Source organism: Schistocerca cancellata, chromosome 4 (assembly GCF_023864275.1).
Source record: "Schistocerca cancellata isolate TAMUIC-IGC-003103 chromosome 4, iqSchCanc2.1, whole genome shotgun sequence".
Taxonomy (NCBI): Eukaryota; Metazoa; Arthropoda; class Insecta; order Orthoptera; family Acrididae; genus Schistocerca; species Schistocerca cancellata.
The window spans coordinates 303,945,227-303,963,470 of NC_064629.1; the positions used below are offsets into that span (position 1 = coordinate 303,945,227).

An 18,244-nucleotide genomic window follows, 5' to 3' on the forward strand; every position below is an offset into this window, starting at 1 on the left:
TACAGCGTGATTCAGATACCTATGGGTTTTATGCAACCCGCAACGCCTTCATAAACGATGCACAAGATTTTCATATTCTCTCGTTCCCTACACGCAAACTGTTAGTCCTACGGTAAAAATACACAGTGCCTTTTTGTAGGAAATTTAATGTAGTTAAATTTCATGCTGAGATACGTTTTTGCTCGAGGTCACGGTTTTAGAGTTATTAAAAAAAAACGCGTCTGAAGGTCACTTTTTACATCCTTCTACAATAATTCTAAAGCGATGGTCACTGGCAAATATATATCCCAGTGCAATATTAAATTTTCTGCAAAAAGGTGCTGTTCGTTTTGTCTGTAGACCTAAAAGTTTGCTCGTAGTGAGGGAGAGAATACGAAAATATTGCGCATGGTATTTGAAAGTGTTGCGGATTGCACAAAACCGATGGGTAGTGGCAGCTGAATCATCCTGAATAGTACTCCATCACCAAAATTTCGGAGCCGGCCGTTGTGACCGAGCGGTTCTAGGCGCTTCAGACCGGAACCGCGCTGCTGCTACAGTCGCAGGCTGGAATCCTGCCTCGGGCATGGATGTGTGTGATGTCCTAAGGTTAGTTAGGTTTAAGTAGGTCTAAGTTCAGGGGACTGATGACCTCAGATGTTAAAAGTCCCATAGTGCTTAGAGCCATTTGAACCATTTGAACAAAATTTCGGAGGTTGTTCTGAGATATTTTCTTCACATTTTCGTATAATGGACCTGTGGTTGCCAGTGGCACATTACAGAGTAATTGCATTTCGTTTGATTGCTATCCCCCTCCCCCCATTTAACTCGGTAATTGTGTGTACCAAAGTTTCTACACAACAGTGAAAATGACGGCTGTATGCGATGTGTATGTTGTTTGCGGAAAACTTTGTCAAATCACCCACAGTGCTTGTTGTTGTCAACAGTAATGTCAGCCTTACTCTTATGTTGCTTTCGGTACTGAGCGGTTCTGTCTCGGGTTTGTTCGTCTAGCAGCTTTAGTTGTTAACAGCGGTATGGGTAGATCTGCTGGTGAACAGTTAGCCGATACGCACTGCAAGAGCGGCAGAACGACGCTATGCTGAGCTGTTCCCGCAGCAATAGCAACCACATCTAACTACTTTTGCATCTGAGAGGTATTGCACTACCTGTACGTTGTGTTGTGCGTTTTGGTGATGGCATATTACAGGCTTTTTGGCTGTTGTGAACGTGTTTTCACTGAAACAAAAGTAATTTGTGAAACGAACTCAATAAATTGTAATTACATTATTATTACTCTGCAACGAGCAGTCGGCAACCATGTGTCCCTTACACCAAAATACTCACAAAGCATCCCTGAAAAACCTTAGTAGAATTGTCGGTCGAGAGAGAGAGAGAGAGAGAGAGAGTGATTGTGTGATTCAGAGATATAAATATTTCGTACCTAGGTCTAGGAAGAAATTATGCAGGAAAAAATATTTAAAGTTATTTTTTCCATGTGTTCGCATTTGATACGTACCACCCGGAATTTCATGTTTCTTTCTATATAAAATTCTTCGCTGTGAGAGGAAGTTCTCGACTAATTGTGTATTGTCTTTCTGAAGGTGACTTATGCCGAAGTTGATTTAATTAATCGTTCTCGTAAACTATCTGATGTCGTTCCTTTACAAATTTGTAAATGATTTTTAGGTCTACAATGGCTTTTAGTAATGAAGAAATAGCTGTCAATGTTAATTTACGGATAATACATAAAGATTAGCAGACTGATCTAGAGCTACTGTTCTGAAACCAAAAAGCCGCATGGTTCCATTTGGAAAAACAAATCTGATGTCTGCATCTCGATGTGTAACAAGGTTTCGATAAAATGCTGTTTGTTGTTTTACTTGGGCATAGTAACTATTGGTCAAAGTGAAAACAGATTATCAATATCTTTAGCGCATCAAAAGGTATCTAAAGAGAAATGGATGCCTGACCCTGTATGTAGGATTCAACTAAGTGGTGCCACCCAGAAACCACAGAGGAAAGCTGTTCGAAATTCGATCGCCTAGTACCCAACCGAAGCTACTCCGAGGCTCCCAGTGAAATGACGCATAAGCTCCTCCACCGTTCCGTGAGCAGTATTACAAATGGCTCCACGTGTTGGACGCAGAAAGCAGAATGTATCAAAACTGGTATCAGCATTAAGGAAAAAACAGACTACCAATACACCTCTAGGAGACAGCGAAAGATTGATGATAGCCTAGGAAAGCACCGTGTGACGGTATTAATAATGGAGTAGATGCCTGCATAATACACCGGTATACGTCGGATACATCGGTCGCCTTTTATAGCGTCTTCTGCTTCTCAAACTGGCCACTCTGCGACGACAAATAGCTGTAGAGAAACAGTATCATACTTTTTACTAACTAAATTCAGTTTGAATAATAAGCTGGAATGCTGTTTTCTGAAAATTACAAACTAATTTAAGTAAATTTAAATTTTAAAAAATAATAAGAGTTTAACGGCAGCATCCGATAGTAAATCAAAATAACAATCTGTAGATACATAATTCTGTTGGGTTTAAATGGTTTATAGGGAGTAACAATAATTTCTAATAGTTATTGGCAATAAAATTGCAAATAAATTCCAAACTTATTGCCCAATCAAAAACCAAAGACGTAATGTAAAAGCTGATGGATTTTTTGTATAGTGAGTATAATTAAAGTTCCAGATTCAAAACGCAGTTAAAAAAAGGGACGTTGCTCACAACGACTTCATATCCGAACGGAATATTATCGCAGAAGGAGGGAACCTGTGAAAAGAAGAAAAAAATTGAACGAAAATTTTCCACAAGATTGCACTGTAAGCGTCATAACGTAAATGGTCCGGCTATGAGTGACATACGAGTCACAATACGACGGCCACGATGAGAGTTGCACGTTACACCAACCGTATAATGTGCATTACCGAGCCGCGCGGAGTGGCCGCGCGGTTTAGGGCGCCATGTCACGGATTGCGCAGCTCCTCCCACCGGAGGTTCGAGTCCTCCCTCGGGCATGGGTGTGTGTGTTGTTCTTAGCGTAAGTTAGTGAGTAAGTCTAGGGACCGATGACCTCAGCAGTTTGGTCCCTTAGGAATTCACACACATTTGAATATTTTTGCATGACTGCACAACTTCGGCATTGAACAGCTGTGGCGCTGTTGGTTATGTAAGACTATCCATTACAATTAAGTCGCACCACATCGGATGGGAAAAATCGGCTTTTCATTGCCCTGAGGCCATAAACAGCATAAAAAGCGAAAATGACATCGGTTTTTGATTGTCCTGAGACCGAAAAACGCAGTCAAAGCTACAATGAAATCGATTTGTAACTGTCGTGAGCCTGACGCAAAACATTTTCAATATGCTGTCCTTCGTTTTCTACCAAAAGTGAAATCGAGAACCAGCATGATCCACAACAGATCGGAGTGCCTCAGAAGTCACGTTCAGAATGCAATGCGCAGTGCAGTCCCTCAGTTCATCTATGTTTGTAACAGGAATACTGAACGTAACATCTTTCTGATAAGCTGATAGCCAGAAGTCACACGGATTAAGATCAACTAATCTGGACGGCTTGGCTGTAGATTTGTGGTTCCAACCTGAGGGCTAAAAAGTAATTTTCTGAAGGCTAAAACCAAAAGGTTCGATTGTGTTTCGGTGACGAAACTAAGTTATTTTTAAAAGATTGTTACTCTTATCGCTATTTCGTAAGACTATAATACTGATTACATTAATTAGAAATAATTACATATTTTAAATACTACATTTATCGTGCGAAACAATATGGTGGAAGTAACAGATTATAAAACGAATGTGTGAACATCATCTTCTTCACATAGTCAACGCGGTACACACATGCTTTGTTCTTTGTATCGCGTATATAGGATAGTAAACTGGAGACACATACTGAGTACATCACATATGTTTAAATATCTCATGAAAATTCCTTTTCAGAGATGCTGATAGTTCTCACAATGGACAAGAAATCCCTTCATTGTTCACTTCGTAACAAATAAACGAACTAATTCACAGCAGAACTAACCAGTAATTATGTAATGGCTACTACACTGCTGTAGAATCTAAGTGTAATAATAATAATAATTACTATTATTAGTGGCGGTGGTCAGACACAAAACGTAGGCAGTCTGAAGTCTCCTAGTATCTACCATTTGCCAACACAGAGGTAAAAAGCCTAATAAATCCAGAAATTATGAAATTTACAAACAATAAGTATAGTACACACACTTTCTGAGAAGGAGCTGTAGGTAGCACTCGCGATGCACTGAGAATTCCTTCATCATTCTATGAAAAAATATTGTTAGAAACAAGCAGTACCATCTGCCTCATTGACTCATTAGTTCTTAGTTAAATAAAACGCCTACAAAACTAAATACCATTATCTTTCGTCATTTTAAAAACTAGTTTTCATATCAAATTCTTTTCGTTCTGAAGTTCAGTGGGTGCTAATATTCATGATAGTGAGAGTGCTACGTAATACCTGATTCCACTCAGTGGTAATGGTCTCGTAAAGGTTGGGACCACTGCTGTAGCGAAATGACGACTGATAACCCTAGCATTTCCAAAATGCCACTGCAGCAGCTGCTTCACTGGCTGTGCCGTGTTCGGAGGAGTCTCATCTTGCAGTAGAATAATCCTACTCACACATCCACGCTGTTGAAGGGTCGGAACGTCGTTGGTGCGCAAAAGACGCTCATCGCGTTTTATCAGTGACGGTGCAGCTAACGGCACCCCCAGGACCCATCTCCTCGAGACATTATGGTTCTACGATAAAGCACATCGTCAATCTGCACCACATACGTAGTACTTACCTTTGCAGATTGTAGCGGTACCGCTTGATGTGCGAACGGATTTTCCGTTGTTCGTCCTCTGCAATTCTGTGTATTGACGTGTTCTTGGGACTGGAAATGGGCTTCGTCTGTCTACAGAATGTTCCATTCCCATTCATTGTCCACTTCCATGCGAATAAACGTTTGTTTTACTGGGGGGTCAGCATGAAGCAACCACTGGACATGGTTAATTTTAGAATGAGGTTTCCACTCTGCAGCGGAGTGTGCGCTGATATGAAACTTCCTGACAGACTGAAACAGTGTGCCGGACCGAGACTCGAACTCGCGACCTTTGCCGTTAGTGGGCAAGTGCTTTACCGTCTGAGCTACGCAAGCACGACTCACACCCCACCCTCACAGCTTTACTTCTGCCAGTACTTCGTCTCCTACCGCCCAAACTTCACAGAAGGTCTCCTGCGAACCTTCCAAAACTAGCACTAGGATATTGCGGATACATGCCTGGGGGATGTTTCCAGGATGCGATTTCCACTGTCCGCAGCTCGTGGTCGTGTGGTAGCGTTCTCGCTTCCCACGCCCGGGTTCCCGGGTTCGATTCCCGGCGGGGTCAGGGATTTTCTCTGCCTCGTGATGACTGGGTGTTGTGTGCTGTCCTTAGGTTAGTTAGGTTTAAGTAGTTCTAAGTTCTAGGGGACTGGTGACCATAGATGTTAAGTCCCATAGTGCTCAGAGCCATTTTTTTGCGATTTCCACTCTGCACCGGAGTGTGGGCTGGTATGAAACTTCCTGGCAGATTGAAACTGTGTGCCGGCCGAGACTCGAAGTCGGAACCTTTGCCTTTCGCGGGCAAGTGCTCTACCGTCTGAGCTACCAAAGCACGACTCACGCCTCGTACTCACAGCTTTACTTCTGCCAGTACCTCGTCTCCTATCTTCCGACCTTCCTTGGAAGACGAGGTACTGGCAGAAGTACAGCTGTGAGAACGGAGCTTGAGTCGTTCTTGGGTAGCTCAGACATTAGATCACTTGCCCACGAAAGGCAAAGGTCCCGAGTTCGAATCTCGGTCCGGCACACAGTTTTAATCTGCCAGGATGTTTCATGGGTAATTTTGTACGTGTGCAGAATTTTTGGTAGAATTTTATTCGTCTTTCTCAGATCACGTCCACAGTTCGAGCAGTCCCATGTGCTCTAAGTGTTTGCAGACCACCGCTTGCGCCCTGAAGTGCAGTGGCCACATCTTCTATTGACGTCGGATCAATTGTTTTCCTGCCTGTGTCACACTGCACTTTGAAAGGACCTGTTTTTTTCAGATTTCGTGATCATTTTCTGCAGGCTCTTGGCAGACATCAGACCAAGGCCTCTTTTCATTCCCTTAAGAGTCCCGAGCTTCTGCAGACCTATTGACGTACAGGCACCGTTCCTGTAAAAGAGCTGTATCAGCAGCGCGCGATCCCGCATTGAGACAATAGTGGCGAGCGTCTCAGACGCAAACTGAGAAATAGCCGTGTATCCTGGGTCTTTTATTCCACATATTCTACCTCTTGAAGCACCATCTACTCGTAAAATTCTCGTTAACTGTTTTTTGTTTCCATAACGTTTCCCCCTTGTTTTATAATATTCTGTTTAAATCTGACGTCATTACGAGCAATCGTTCTTTCTTTACACCCGTTTTGAAAGTGTAACTTTAATTATAATCACCCTGTATTATACTTGTGGTAGCATTAAGTTTTAATATAGTCTTTATTCACGAAAAAGTTCGCTTGAGACAGCCGACAGATTGTATCCCAAATTTCGCACGTAACCAATGTTAAATTAGCATATAGTTGAAATCAACGCCTAAGTACGAATTGTGTGACGTGTTTAGACATACAATTTGAGTTGTAGTTATACAATTAATAATTTTTCCTGTTTTTGAAGAATCAGAGCAAATCACCTTACTTCTGGCCTCAGACAGGACAATTGACACCTACCGACTGCCGTGTCTTCCTCAGACAACGGCATCGTTTGGACGCTGCATGAAGCGGCATGGTGTTGGCATACAACTCTCTCAACCGTTGTCGACTTTGAGGACCTTGGATCGGCTATTTCTCATTCGCACACTTCCTTAACTGGCATCACGACGTTGACGGACCCAGTTCCAGTCCTCCCACCAAAGAAACATCCGTAACAGTACCGGGAATTGAACCCGGGTCCTCTGCATGACAGTGAGTCACGCTGACCACTGTGCTACGGAGGCGGAATGATTTTGAAAGGTTGACGGATTTTTAATCGATGCAGCCATCTCGTTCGGGGCAGTCTTGCGTGCGTGTTCGACGAAGAAGGATCTGAATTTTGTGGCATATCAGTCAGTTGTAAAGATGTCTGAAAAGTTCATGCGATAGATCTAGGGACTTTTAAAATTTCTAAATGTGTTCGCAGACTTAGTAAGAATTTCTGCATTATGTTGTACGGGCTCTAACTCTGGCTGAAGCGCGTTATTCAAGACTTAGTAAATCCTTGCACGAGTTCGCGGACAAGTAGTATTTTCCTCAGTGCACGTAATGGACTTCTGATTATTTCATGGAAAGCTTCGAGTGATTAGAACTTCAGCTCATTTTCCAAGAATCGCAAATATAGCTCTAATACTGAACTGATGACAATTGTTGTTGCACTCCCAGTTCGTGCAAACGTTACTAAAAAATTATTTATTTAGCAAACTATAACCACTCCGGTATTATGGACAATTATTTTCTTCCAGTCCCATCGTGCCTGTAATTTAATTAATTTCCAGTAAACATCAAAACTATAACCGGATGATGCGACGGATGTGTGGCCGCCTCCTAGAAGCATATGAAGCCATCGGACTTTGAAGGTGGTCACACATTTTGTTTACGCCTTTAATACACATTCTCTGCACAGTTCTAAGATCACTAAGGGCGTGTTTGGCTTCAATCGAACGACAGTTAGGCACCTATAATATATACTGTCCATGGTGCATGCCTGTGGTGGTGGTTGCGCTGTATGAGACATCACTACGTGGGAAAACTTGGAATCTTTTGCACCTGTATGGAACATGCGACTGGCCTCTAGTATTATGATCCAAATTTATTGACGGATTCCTAGATCTCGCTAGCGAGTCCATGGAATGGGTTCCTTTAACTGTGACAAATTCACCTAGCTAAGCATCTCGGAGTAGATGGGTTTTATCGTACGGTCAGAGAACGTTTAGGCCAACTGCAGCTCTAAATAATCGCAGATGTGGCACCAGTCACACATTTCTTTGCTTTACGAACACGAACAAAAATGTGAAATTGCACGCGCTGATAAAAAGCGACGTGTCCTCCATCAAGCACCTACCATCACTAAACTCCTGTTTCTTTACTAGTTTCTGCGTTCCCCAAGACGAGTGTGCGACGAGTATAATTTTGCATATTGAAACAGAATTTGTCAGTAAAGAGCACATTGTTGTCTGCGCATCAACTTTAGGTTATTATGATTATTATTATTATCGTATGCATCAATTACAACCAATCCAATACACATTTAAATAAAAAATACACATATTCAACTATTTAAACTCCACAAATATCAAATAGCCCAGGCTACCCACTAATGTCGGAAGACTCAATCCAGTGGAGCACCTCGCTGGATGCTTCGTGTAGACTCTTGATGCCACCTGGGAAACGTCTGTTAGGATACTCATTTACAATGTAGCTCGTTGTCTGAATGTCAACATAGTCACATGTACTGACAGTGCAAAAGCCCCACTTGCTAATGTTTTTTTGCACATACCTTCTGCAGTCCGGTATCTGTTAAGCTATACCCACACCTCTCTCGAATCATTAAAGTCTGGAACTTTAACATATGGGTTGTCAATAAGTTCGTGATTCCGGGTTTCTGTAGCTTTGCACTCATGTTTTCACTCAGTGGCGCAATTGAACGCAATGGAGAGCATTTGGACTCCTCCATATACTGGTCTTCTGGATTTGAGGCGTTTACTAGGCAGCGAGAGTAAATCTTCGTGAAGACGAATTGACTCAGTTTTAAAAACTTGCTGTCAAAGATTGTAAGGAGCATTTAGTGTCACGAACGGTCAACACCAATCTGTTGTAAGGTTAACGCTATGAATTGAGGTGGCTATGTGCCCCGTGGCAATGACACTTGTACTGGACTCGGCTAGTTAAGAAGTCCTTCGCGAAAAAGGGAAATCCCAAGGAACGAACATTGAAGTTCAGTAGCAGCAACTGGTGTAGAAGAAGTGCACAAAAATTCAAGTCCCACGAGAGAAATAGTGCTGCCAGTGCTCAGTGTGGAGACACAAGACACAGAAGTATAAGTTCTACATCACTGGTCGTAAATCGACCGCCACAGGTTCAGCTCATCTATGACTGAAATCATGGGGTTTTATAGTTTAGGGTTTCTCTTCTTCAGTTTCCCCTGTCGTGGGGACAGGCGGCCAGTCTCGCGTGATGGATTTCCGAGAGCGTCACGAAACTATTCCAGCTATGCGCGTCTCCTTTCATGTGACGTTGCGAGGGAGGTTTCCTTACTTTTTGTTATAGATAATATTAACAATTGTCACCTATACGACGTTTGGTAAGCGCAGGGCAATTGTTGTTGCCTCTCTTTGTCTGAGTGGGGACCCACTTGCCTTAATGCCTTTTCGCAGCTTTCCCAAACAATTCGCTCTGGTGGAAACAAGCGACCGGTTGCTTACAGTAGGCCTAGTACAGCTGTTTCACCGGAAACCTGGACGTAAACGCTGAAGGTAACAGTTGTCTACAGTGGCTTCGACTGGGCGATCCAGCATAGTAGTTCCAAGGATGAAATTATACTCGGTGAGACCAACAGGAAAAGCGTTTGCGTTTCTACTGTTTACCCATTTAGCACTTCCAGCTTCGCCTCTCGGTTTCTCCCACATTAACACTGGCGGTACAGATAGATTAATCTCAGCCACCGATGCACATTTTGGCTGGAAACTGGATGCAGTCCATTAGACAGTGATACGTTCTGCAAGCATCACTGGATACTATGAAGCAGTTAACTCCATACACTGGCTAATTGTGGATTAGTTACTCCCGACAGACGTTTTACAGGGCTACGAATAAGATTTCCTGCGTCTCAGAAAGATGATATGAGTTTCAATGTCGTGGAACTGCCGGATTTGTAGGACTTATTTCGAGGCATACGAGGAGTATAACAATAACATAGCGTCAAAATGGCGCCATTGAGATGTTATTTTGATTACTTCACCGAGAGACTGCCGTTTGTTCACAGCCGAAGCGCACACGTGAGGTAGACGTAGTGGTTCTAATGCTGTATTTATCTTTGAATCACTTGGCCACTGGAAGGACGGAAAGATACTTTCCAGTCACAAGTGCCCGTGAAAGCGAGCTCTGTGGCGAGAGTCCCGTTCACTTGTGACTACATTCAACAAGAATGAGCTCTCCACATTATAATTGAGTTGGCTATGTTTTCGCAGTCGCCTTTAGCACAACGACAAGCATTCTACACAGGAACTGTATCTTTCAGTGTACTCAGCATTTGGCTCCGACTTACGGAGATCAGCGCAAACCTCATTTTATTGTTAATGTAACTAAATATTGCAGAAAATGGGTTCCGTAGCAGTTTTAATATCTACCGTTTAGTCGAGATGTCTACTACTTACATTATTTTCGATATCTTTGCGTTGTCATTACCAAAAAACTTCTCAGTGAGAACCTCCGAGCCGGCCGGAGTGGCCGAGTGATTCTAGGCGCTTCAGTCTGGAACCGCGCGACCATTACGGTCGCAGGTTCGAATCCTGCTTCGGGCATGGATGTATGTGATGTCCTTAGGTTAGTTAGGTTTAAGTAGTTCTAAGTTCTAGGGGACTGATGACCTAAGATGTTAAGTCCCATAGTGCTCAGAGCCATTTGAAGCCATTTAGAACCTCCGAACAACCTTTTCGACATCAGCACACTTACCTTCGACTTCTTGTTTTGCAGAATACCCAGCCGAAATGTGAGATTTATGCAGTTCCTAGAAGTTCCGCGACACCCTGACTCGAATATTTCTAGAGATAGATCAATGGCAGTGCCTCTTTAAAAGTTGTAGTAAAAAACACGTAATAAAAGTGTGGGATTGTGGCAATAATTTTATGCGTTCTGAAGAGCCCCTCTAAACTATAAAATGTGTAAATTTGTCGTCAAACAGTTCTAAGTAGATGGCGGGAGAGAGTAGGTTTACGGGGAGAAGAAAACAACTAAATAAATCGAACAAAGTGGCTACGTGCATTTCGCTTAACGCCACTGTATTAATAGCTTTACTGAGTGCTCAGAGCTCTACAGCTGCGCTCAAAATAACATAACAGTTGCCATTGAAACGTCACATTCCTGTCAACTTTTTATTCGTCTCGCGGAACGTGACCTCGGCATAGAATGCACTGTTTGCTCTAAAAAGTCTATTTTGCGACGCATGCGTTGGAAGGTTGCTTATTTCCCACGTCAGTTACGTTAAGGGCACTTAGCGGCACGACCGTGGAGAGGCACGTGTTTGCTACACTGTATATTTGTGTTACACACAGTGTTGCAGGCCCCATCTCCTGCAACATATCGGTGCACAGTGGAAAAAGTGAAGTACAAACATCATGTTTCACTAACGGAGAACCTTCAGAGGTTTGCGGCGAGTTCAGAAAACGCACACTAGACACGCACAAACCTGTCACCATCAGGACCACAGGAGTTCGCGGCCAACCTAAAATACACATAACAACCAATTAAAAATATATTTCCTGTAAGCACACTCTGACACTAGATTTATTTTGAAAATAATATGTTTTTCACCAACTCTAAATATATGTCAATAACCTGGCACCATTTCAGATGTTGGAACGGTAAGGACCGATCCGACAAGGGCAGCAAAGACTCAGTCATTTCAAAGGCCTATGCCTGAAAGTCCGTATAGAAGTGAATTTTCATAGATTAAGGTAAAGGTAACTGACTGGCAGAGTGACAAACTCGAACTATATTCCAAATCGACAATGAAGGGCGGGATACGACGGGACGCTAGTTCCTTTGTTCAGCTATCTTTCCCTTATAATTCCTTTAGCTGACACAGTTCTAGTTTTCTTCCCTACTATATGCTAAAATGGGCCAACGGCCTTGCCGCAGTGGTAACACCGGTTTCCGTCAGATCACAGAAGTTAAGCGCTGTCGGGCTGGGCTAGCACTTGGATGGGTGATCATCCGGTCTGCCGAGCGCTGTTGCCAAGTGGGGTGAACTCAGCCCTTGTGAGGCAAAACTGAAGAGCTACTTGATTGAGAAGTAGCAGATCCGGTCGTGGAAACTGACATACGGCCCGGAGAGCGGTGTGCTGACCACGTGCCCCTCGGTATCCGCATCCAGTGACGCCTATGGATTGAGGTCGGTACCGTTGGGCCTTCATGGCCTGTTCGGCAGGAGTTTTTTTTAGTTTTTATTTGCAAAAATAAATCTTAATTGCAGCTCAAGAAACGATTTATAACTAAAAATTTTCGATGTCATTTTAGGATAACTCTGTCCTGAATCTTAGGCATTAAGGTGAAGTTTACATCAGAATTACTTTTGTGTCTTACATGGTGACTGTATAAATCACAGTTCAGCTCAAACGAAAACCATTCAGGAATAAACGTACTGTGAAGTGAACGTGCGAATCCCAAAGCTCCTTGGAAAGGCATATACATGATGTACGGTTATTCTACTTTAGACGATATTCTTCCTACTCATTAATGCCGAATAAACACCTCGTTTACTTTACGTCCACAGACCCAGAACATAATTCTACATGACAACGAAAAGTGAAAATAAGCAACACACTTCTCTTTAGGTCAATACAGTGAGAGATGTTTCAAGGTACATAACTCCCTGAGTGGAGATTCTTAGTTTATGTGTGGGTTGACTCCACTTCAGCTTGTTATTAGCTTAGCGCCATCTGCTTCGCCCACATTTGTGTAATAATTACATCAAAAATAATTTCATAAACATACACTGTGTGACCAAAGTATCCGGACACCTGACTGAAAAGACTTACAAGTTCGTGGCGCCCTCCATCGGTAATGCTGGAATTCAATATGGTGTTGGCCCACCCTTAACCTCGATGACAGCTTCTACTCATGCACGTACACGTACCGTCAGGTGCTGGAGGGTTTCTTGCGGAATGGCAGCCCATTCTTCACGGAGTGCTGCACTGAGGAGAGGTATCGATATCGGTCGGAGAGGCCTGGCACGAAGTCGGCGTTCCAAAACGTCCCAAAGGTGTTCTATAGGATTCACGTCAGGACTCTGTGCAGGCCAGTCCATTAAAGGGATGTTATTGTGTAACCACTCCACCACAAGCCGCGCATTATTAACAGCTGCTCGGTGGTGTTGAAAGATGCAGTCGCCATCCCCGAATTGCTCTACAACAATGTGAAGCAAGAAGGTGCTTAAAACATCAATGTAGGCCTGTGCTGTGATAGTGCCACGCAAAGCAACAAGGGGTGCAATCCCCCTCCATGAAAAACACTAACACACAATAACACCGCAGACTCCGAATTTTACTGTCGGCACTACACACAGTGGTAGATGACGTTCACCAGGCATTCGCCATACCCACACCATGCCATCGGATCGCCACATTGTGTACCGTGATCTGTCACTCCACACAACGTTTTTTCCACAGTTCAGTTGTCCAATGTTTACGCTCCTTAGACCAAGCGAGGCGTCGTTTGGCATTTACCTGCGTGATGTGTGGCTTATGAGCAGCCTCTCGACCATGAAATCCAAGTTTTCTCACTTCCCGCCTAACTGTCATAATACTTGCAGTGGAACATCTAAATAGGAATTAAAACACCAATTTCAATGGATTTACATTTTTTCAATATAACAAAATACTTTCTTAAAAATTTTCATCCCCTACTTCACCCCCTTGGGAGTTGAAGTTGCAAAAACAGTGAAACACGTATTTTTTCGTTTCTAACTGAGAAGCCAAATACCAATGTTGAAAGATTTAACTGTAAAAGTGTTCTCACAATGAAACTTTTCACAAAACATTTCACCCCTATTTCATCTCCTTAGTGGCTGCATTTCCAAAAACAGTGAAATGCGTATTATTTATTTCTAATCGAGAAGCCAAATTCAAATTTTAGTAGATTTAGCTTTAAAAATGCATTCATAATGGAATATTTTCATAAAATATTTCATCCCTTATTTCACCCCTTTAGTGGTTGAATTCCCAAAAACATTGAAAGACGTGTTTTTTTTCTAATTCTAATTGAGAAATCAAATACCAATTTTCATAGATGTAGCTTTAAAAATAATTTAGTAGTTCTTTGATAATTTATTTTCAAAAATTCTTTCACTCGCTGTTTCTGACCGAGAAACCGAATACCAATTTTCGTAGGTCTAACTTCACAATTTTCGTAATAGCAACATATTTTCAAAATAATTTCCATCCCCTGTTTCACCCTTTTAGGGATTAATTATTCAAAAAATCCCTTCTTAAACGACGCCTGCAGCATGAGATCGATACCATCTGGAATTTCCAAGTTCCAGTCCTTAGTGGTTTGAGCTGGGCGTGAGTGCGTCGTGTGCTGAGATTACACGGTGTGACTGCTCTCTGCAGCGCTGCTGGCGAACCACGTGCTGCCGCACCCGGTGTGCCTGGCGGCGGTGCTGGGCGAGCAGAAGCTGCGCACGCTGGGCGAGCCGCACCTCACCTTCGACTGCGACAAGAACGGCGCCAAGGTGGAGGGCAAGCGCCTGCGCGCAGACTTCACCATCGGCCGCAACGGCGTCCTCTACATGATTGACGACCTGCTGCTGCCTGACAGGGGTCAGACACCTGCACTAACTCACTTTTTCTTTCAATTCGAACATTTTAGGTTAGACTTTACCGTGACTGTTGCTGATGCACAACAAGTCTACTGTTGCCATTCACTGTTTATTTGTAACCACAACGCGTTTAGAAGGTTTAAGCCTCCATCATCAGGTGAATTTATATGTGTTAATACGACATGTGTGTGCTACATTAAGACTTCGGGGAAACCGGTGGCATTGTCTAGTCGAGAAACAAAGCACTATTTCAATACGGTTTTGGGGAGGTTTCTGACTAAAAACTAAGTGTAAAGATAAACACGAAAATAAAACAATTGAAATAGAATACCTCCAGTGGCCACAGGCTCCTCTGTCGTAATACACTCATGCTCATAAATTAAGGATAATTGCAGAATGTGGTGCCACACAACGTGGCACTACACAAAACTGACGCTAATAGCATAGGCGCATAGGGAACACACACGACACAGATCCGTAAGTCCACGGTATTGGTGATAAGCTGAGAAAACCCGAAACACTGTTTTCTGCGCATGTACCCCGACATCAGTATGCGATATGATCACCATGCACACGTATACAGGCCGCTCAATGGGTTGGCATACACTGGATCAGGTGGGCGAACAGCTGCTGGGGTATAGCCTCCCATTCTTGCACCAGTGCCTGTCGGAGCACCTGAAGTGTCCCAGTGGTGTGAAGACGTGCAGCGATACGTTGACCGGGAGCATCCCAGACGTGCTAGATGCGGTTTAGGTCTGGAGAACAGGCAGGCCACTCCATTCCCCTAATATCTTCTGTTACAAGGTACTCCTCCACGATGGCAACTCAGTGGGGCCGTGCGGTATCATCCATCAGGACGAAGGTGGGACCCACTGCACCCCTGAAAAGGCGGACATACTGGTGCAAAATGACGTCCCGGTACACCTGACCTGTTACAATTCCTCTGTGAAAGACATGCATGGGTGTACGTGCACCAGTCATAATCCCACCCCACACCATCAAACCACGACATCCATACAGATCCCTTTCAAGGACATTAAGGGGTTGGTATCTAGTTCCTGATTCACGCCAGTTGAAAACCCGGAGAAAATCACTGTTCAGACTACACCTGGACTCGTCCGTGAACATAACCTGGGACCACTTTTCCAATGACCATGTACTGTGGTCTTGACCCCAGGCTTTACGGGCTCTCCTGTGACCAGGGATCAGTGGAATGCACCTTGTAGGTCTCCGGGCGAATACCATGTCTATTGAGTCGTCTGTAGACTGTGTGTCTGGAGACAACTGCTCCAGAGGCTGCGGTAAGGTCTCGAGCAAGGCTACCTGCAGTACTCCATGGCCGTCTGCGGACACTGATGGTGAGATATCGGTCTTCTTGTGGTGTTGTACACTGTGGAAGTCTCGTACTGTAGTGCCTGGACACGTTTCTTGTCTGCTGGAATCGTTACCATAATCTTGAGATCACACTTTGTATCACACGGAGGGCTCGTGCTATGACCTGCTGTGTTTGACCAGCCTCCAGTCGCCCTAGTTTTCTACCCCTCATAACGTCATCAATATGTGTTCTTTGAGCCATTTTCAACATACAGTCACCATTAGCACGTCTAAAAACGTCTGCACACTTACTCGCTGCACCGTACTCTGACATGCACCAACACACCTCTGCGTATGTGGACGGCTGCCAGTGCCACCGTGTGACGATACATGGTCATACCCCGACGTGATTTAAACCCGAAAACTGCCCACCAGAGCGTTTTTTCACCATGTATCAGCATTATCCTTAATTTATGAGCATTAGCGTACATCACACATAAACGGTTACATTTTATAAACAAAGGTGGTACCTTGAAATTACTAGATGCAGAGAACATATAGCAAAAACAGAAGTATTACTTCGAAGTGCAAAGAGCATATAACAAAACAACACTGTTATTTCAAAGTACGTTTTAAAGCATTGTGGAGATTTTTGGTTGAGTTTATGAATACATACGTTAGAGTAGATATTTCAAGTGGTATACAAGTCATTTTCTGTTATGTAGACTACCTTTTGTACTCGTCTTCGTAATCAGGTGGTATGTTACAAATCTTAAGTGGAACGATTAGGATGGCAACGGTGGTAAAATTATATGTAAATAACAGTTTTGGCTGACATTCAGAGATAGAGTATGAAACGATTTCGAGAAAGAGAGCTAAGTTTTGGATATGCTAGAGCTGTGGGTTTGTTAAACTTGTATCTGTCACGTGTTACTTACTTAGTTATAACACGAAAGAGTCGGTACGTGTCTTAGAGTATTTGAAAATACGTCATCGATATAAAATGTTACCGATTTTGTGTGACAAGGCACGACTCGATCCAGGATTAATTTGGTTGTCTCTATTCTAAAAGTACACTACTAGCCATTAAAATTGCTACACCAAGAAGAAATGCAGATATTAAACGGGTATTCATTGGACAAATATATTATACTAGAACTGACATGTGATTACGTTTTCACGCAATTTTAATGTATAGATCCTGAGAAATTAGTACCCAGAACAACCACCTCTGGCCGTAATAACGGCCTTAATATGCCTGGGCATTGAGTCAAAAAGAGCTTGGATGGCGTGTACAGGTACAGCTGCCCGTGCAGCTTCAGCACGATACCACGGTTCATCAAGAGTAGTGACTGGCATATTGTGACAAGCCAGTTGCTCGGCCACCATTTACCAGACGTTTTCAATTGGTGAGAGATCTGGAGAATGTGTTGGCCAGGCCAGCAGTCGAACATTTTCTGTATTCACAAAGGTCCGTACAGGACCTGCAACATGTGGTCGTGCATTATCCTCCTAAAATGTAGGGTTTCGCAGGGATCGAATGAAGGGTAGAGCCACGGGTCGTAACACTTCTGAAATGTAACGTCCACTGTTCAAAGTGCCGTCAATGCCAACAAGAGGTGACCGAGACGTGTAACCAATGGCACCCCATACCATCACGCCGGGTGATACGTCAGTATAGCGATGACGAATACACGCTTCCAATGTGCGTTCACCGCGATGTCGCCAAACACGGACGCGACCATCATGATGCTGTAAACAGAACCTGGATTCATCCGAAACAATGACGTTTTGCCATTCGTGCACCCAGATTCGTCGTTGAGTACACCATCGCAGGCGCTCCTGTCTGTGATACAGCGTCAAGGGTAACCGCAGCCACGGTCTCCGAGCTGATAGTTCATGCTGCTGCAAACGTCGTCGAACTGTTCGTGCAGATGGTGGTTGTCTTGCGAACGTCCCCATCTGTTGACTCAGGGGTCGAGACGTGGCTGTACGATCCGTTACAGGCATGCGGATAAGATGCCTGTCATCTCGACTGCTAGTGATACAAGGCCGTTGGGATCCAGCACGGCGTTCCGTATTACCCTCCTGAACACACCGATTCCATATTCTGCTAACAGTCATTGGATCTCGACCAAGGCGAGCAGCAATGTCGCTATACGATAAACCGCAATCGCGATAGGCTACAATCCCACCTTTATCAAAATCGGAAACGTGATGGTACGCATTTCTCCTCCTTACACGAGGCATCACAACAACGTTTCACCAGGCAACGCCGATCAACTGCTGTTTGTGTATGAGAAATCGGTTGGAAACT

At 43.6% G+C, this 18,244-nt stretch overlaps 1 protein-coding gene across 1 annotated transcript in view; it reads left to right on the plus strand.

Annotated features, from left to right (window-relative positions):
- LOC126184540 (transforming growth factor-beta-induced protein ig-h3-like) overlaps nt 1–18,244 on the plus strand; it is a 356,879-nt gene that overhangs the window by 289,690 nt on the left and 48,945 nt on the right. The window contains exon 8 of the mRNA XM_049926949.1: nt 14,405–14,614. Within this exon, the coding sequence (XP_049782906.1) occupies nt 14,405–14,614 (210 nt within the window). The remainder of the gene's footprint in view (nt 1–14,404; nt 14,615–18,244) is intronic.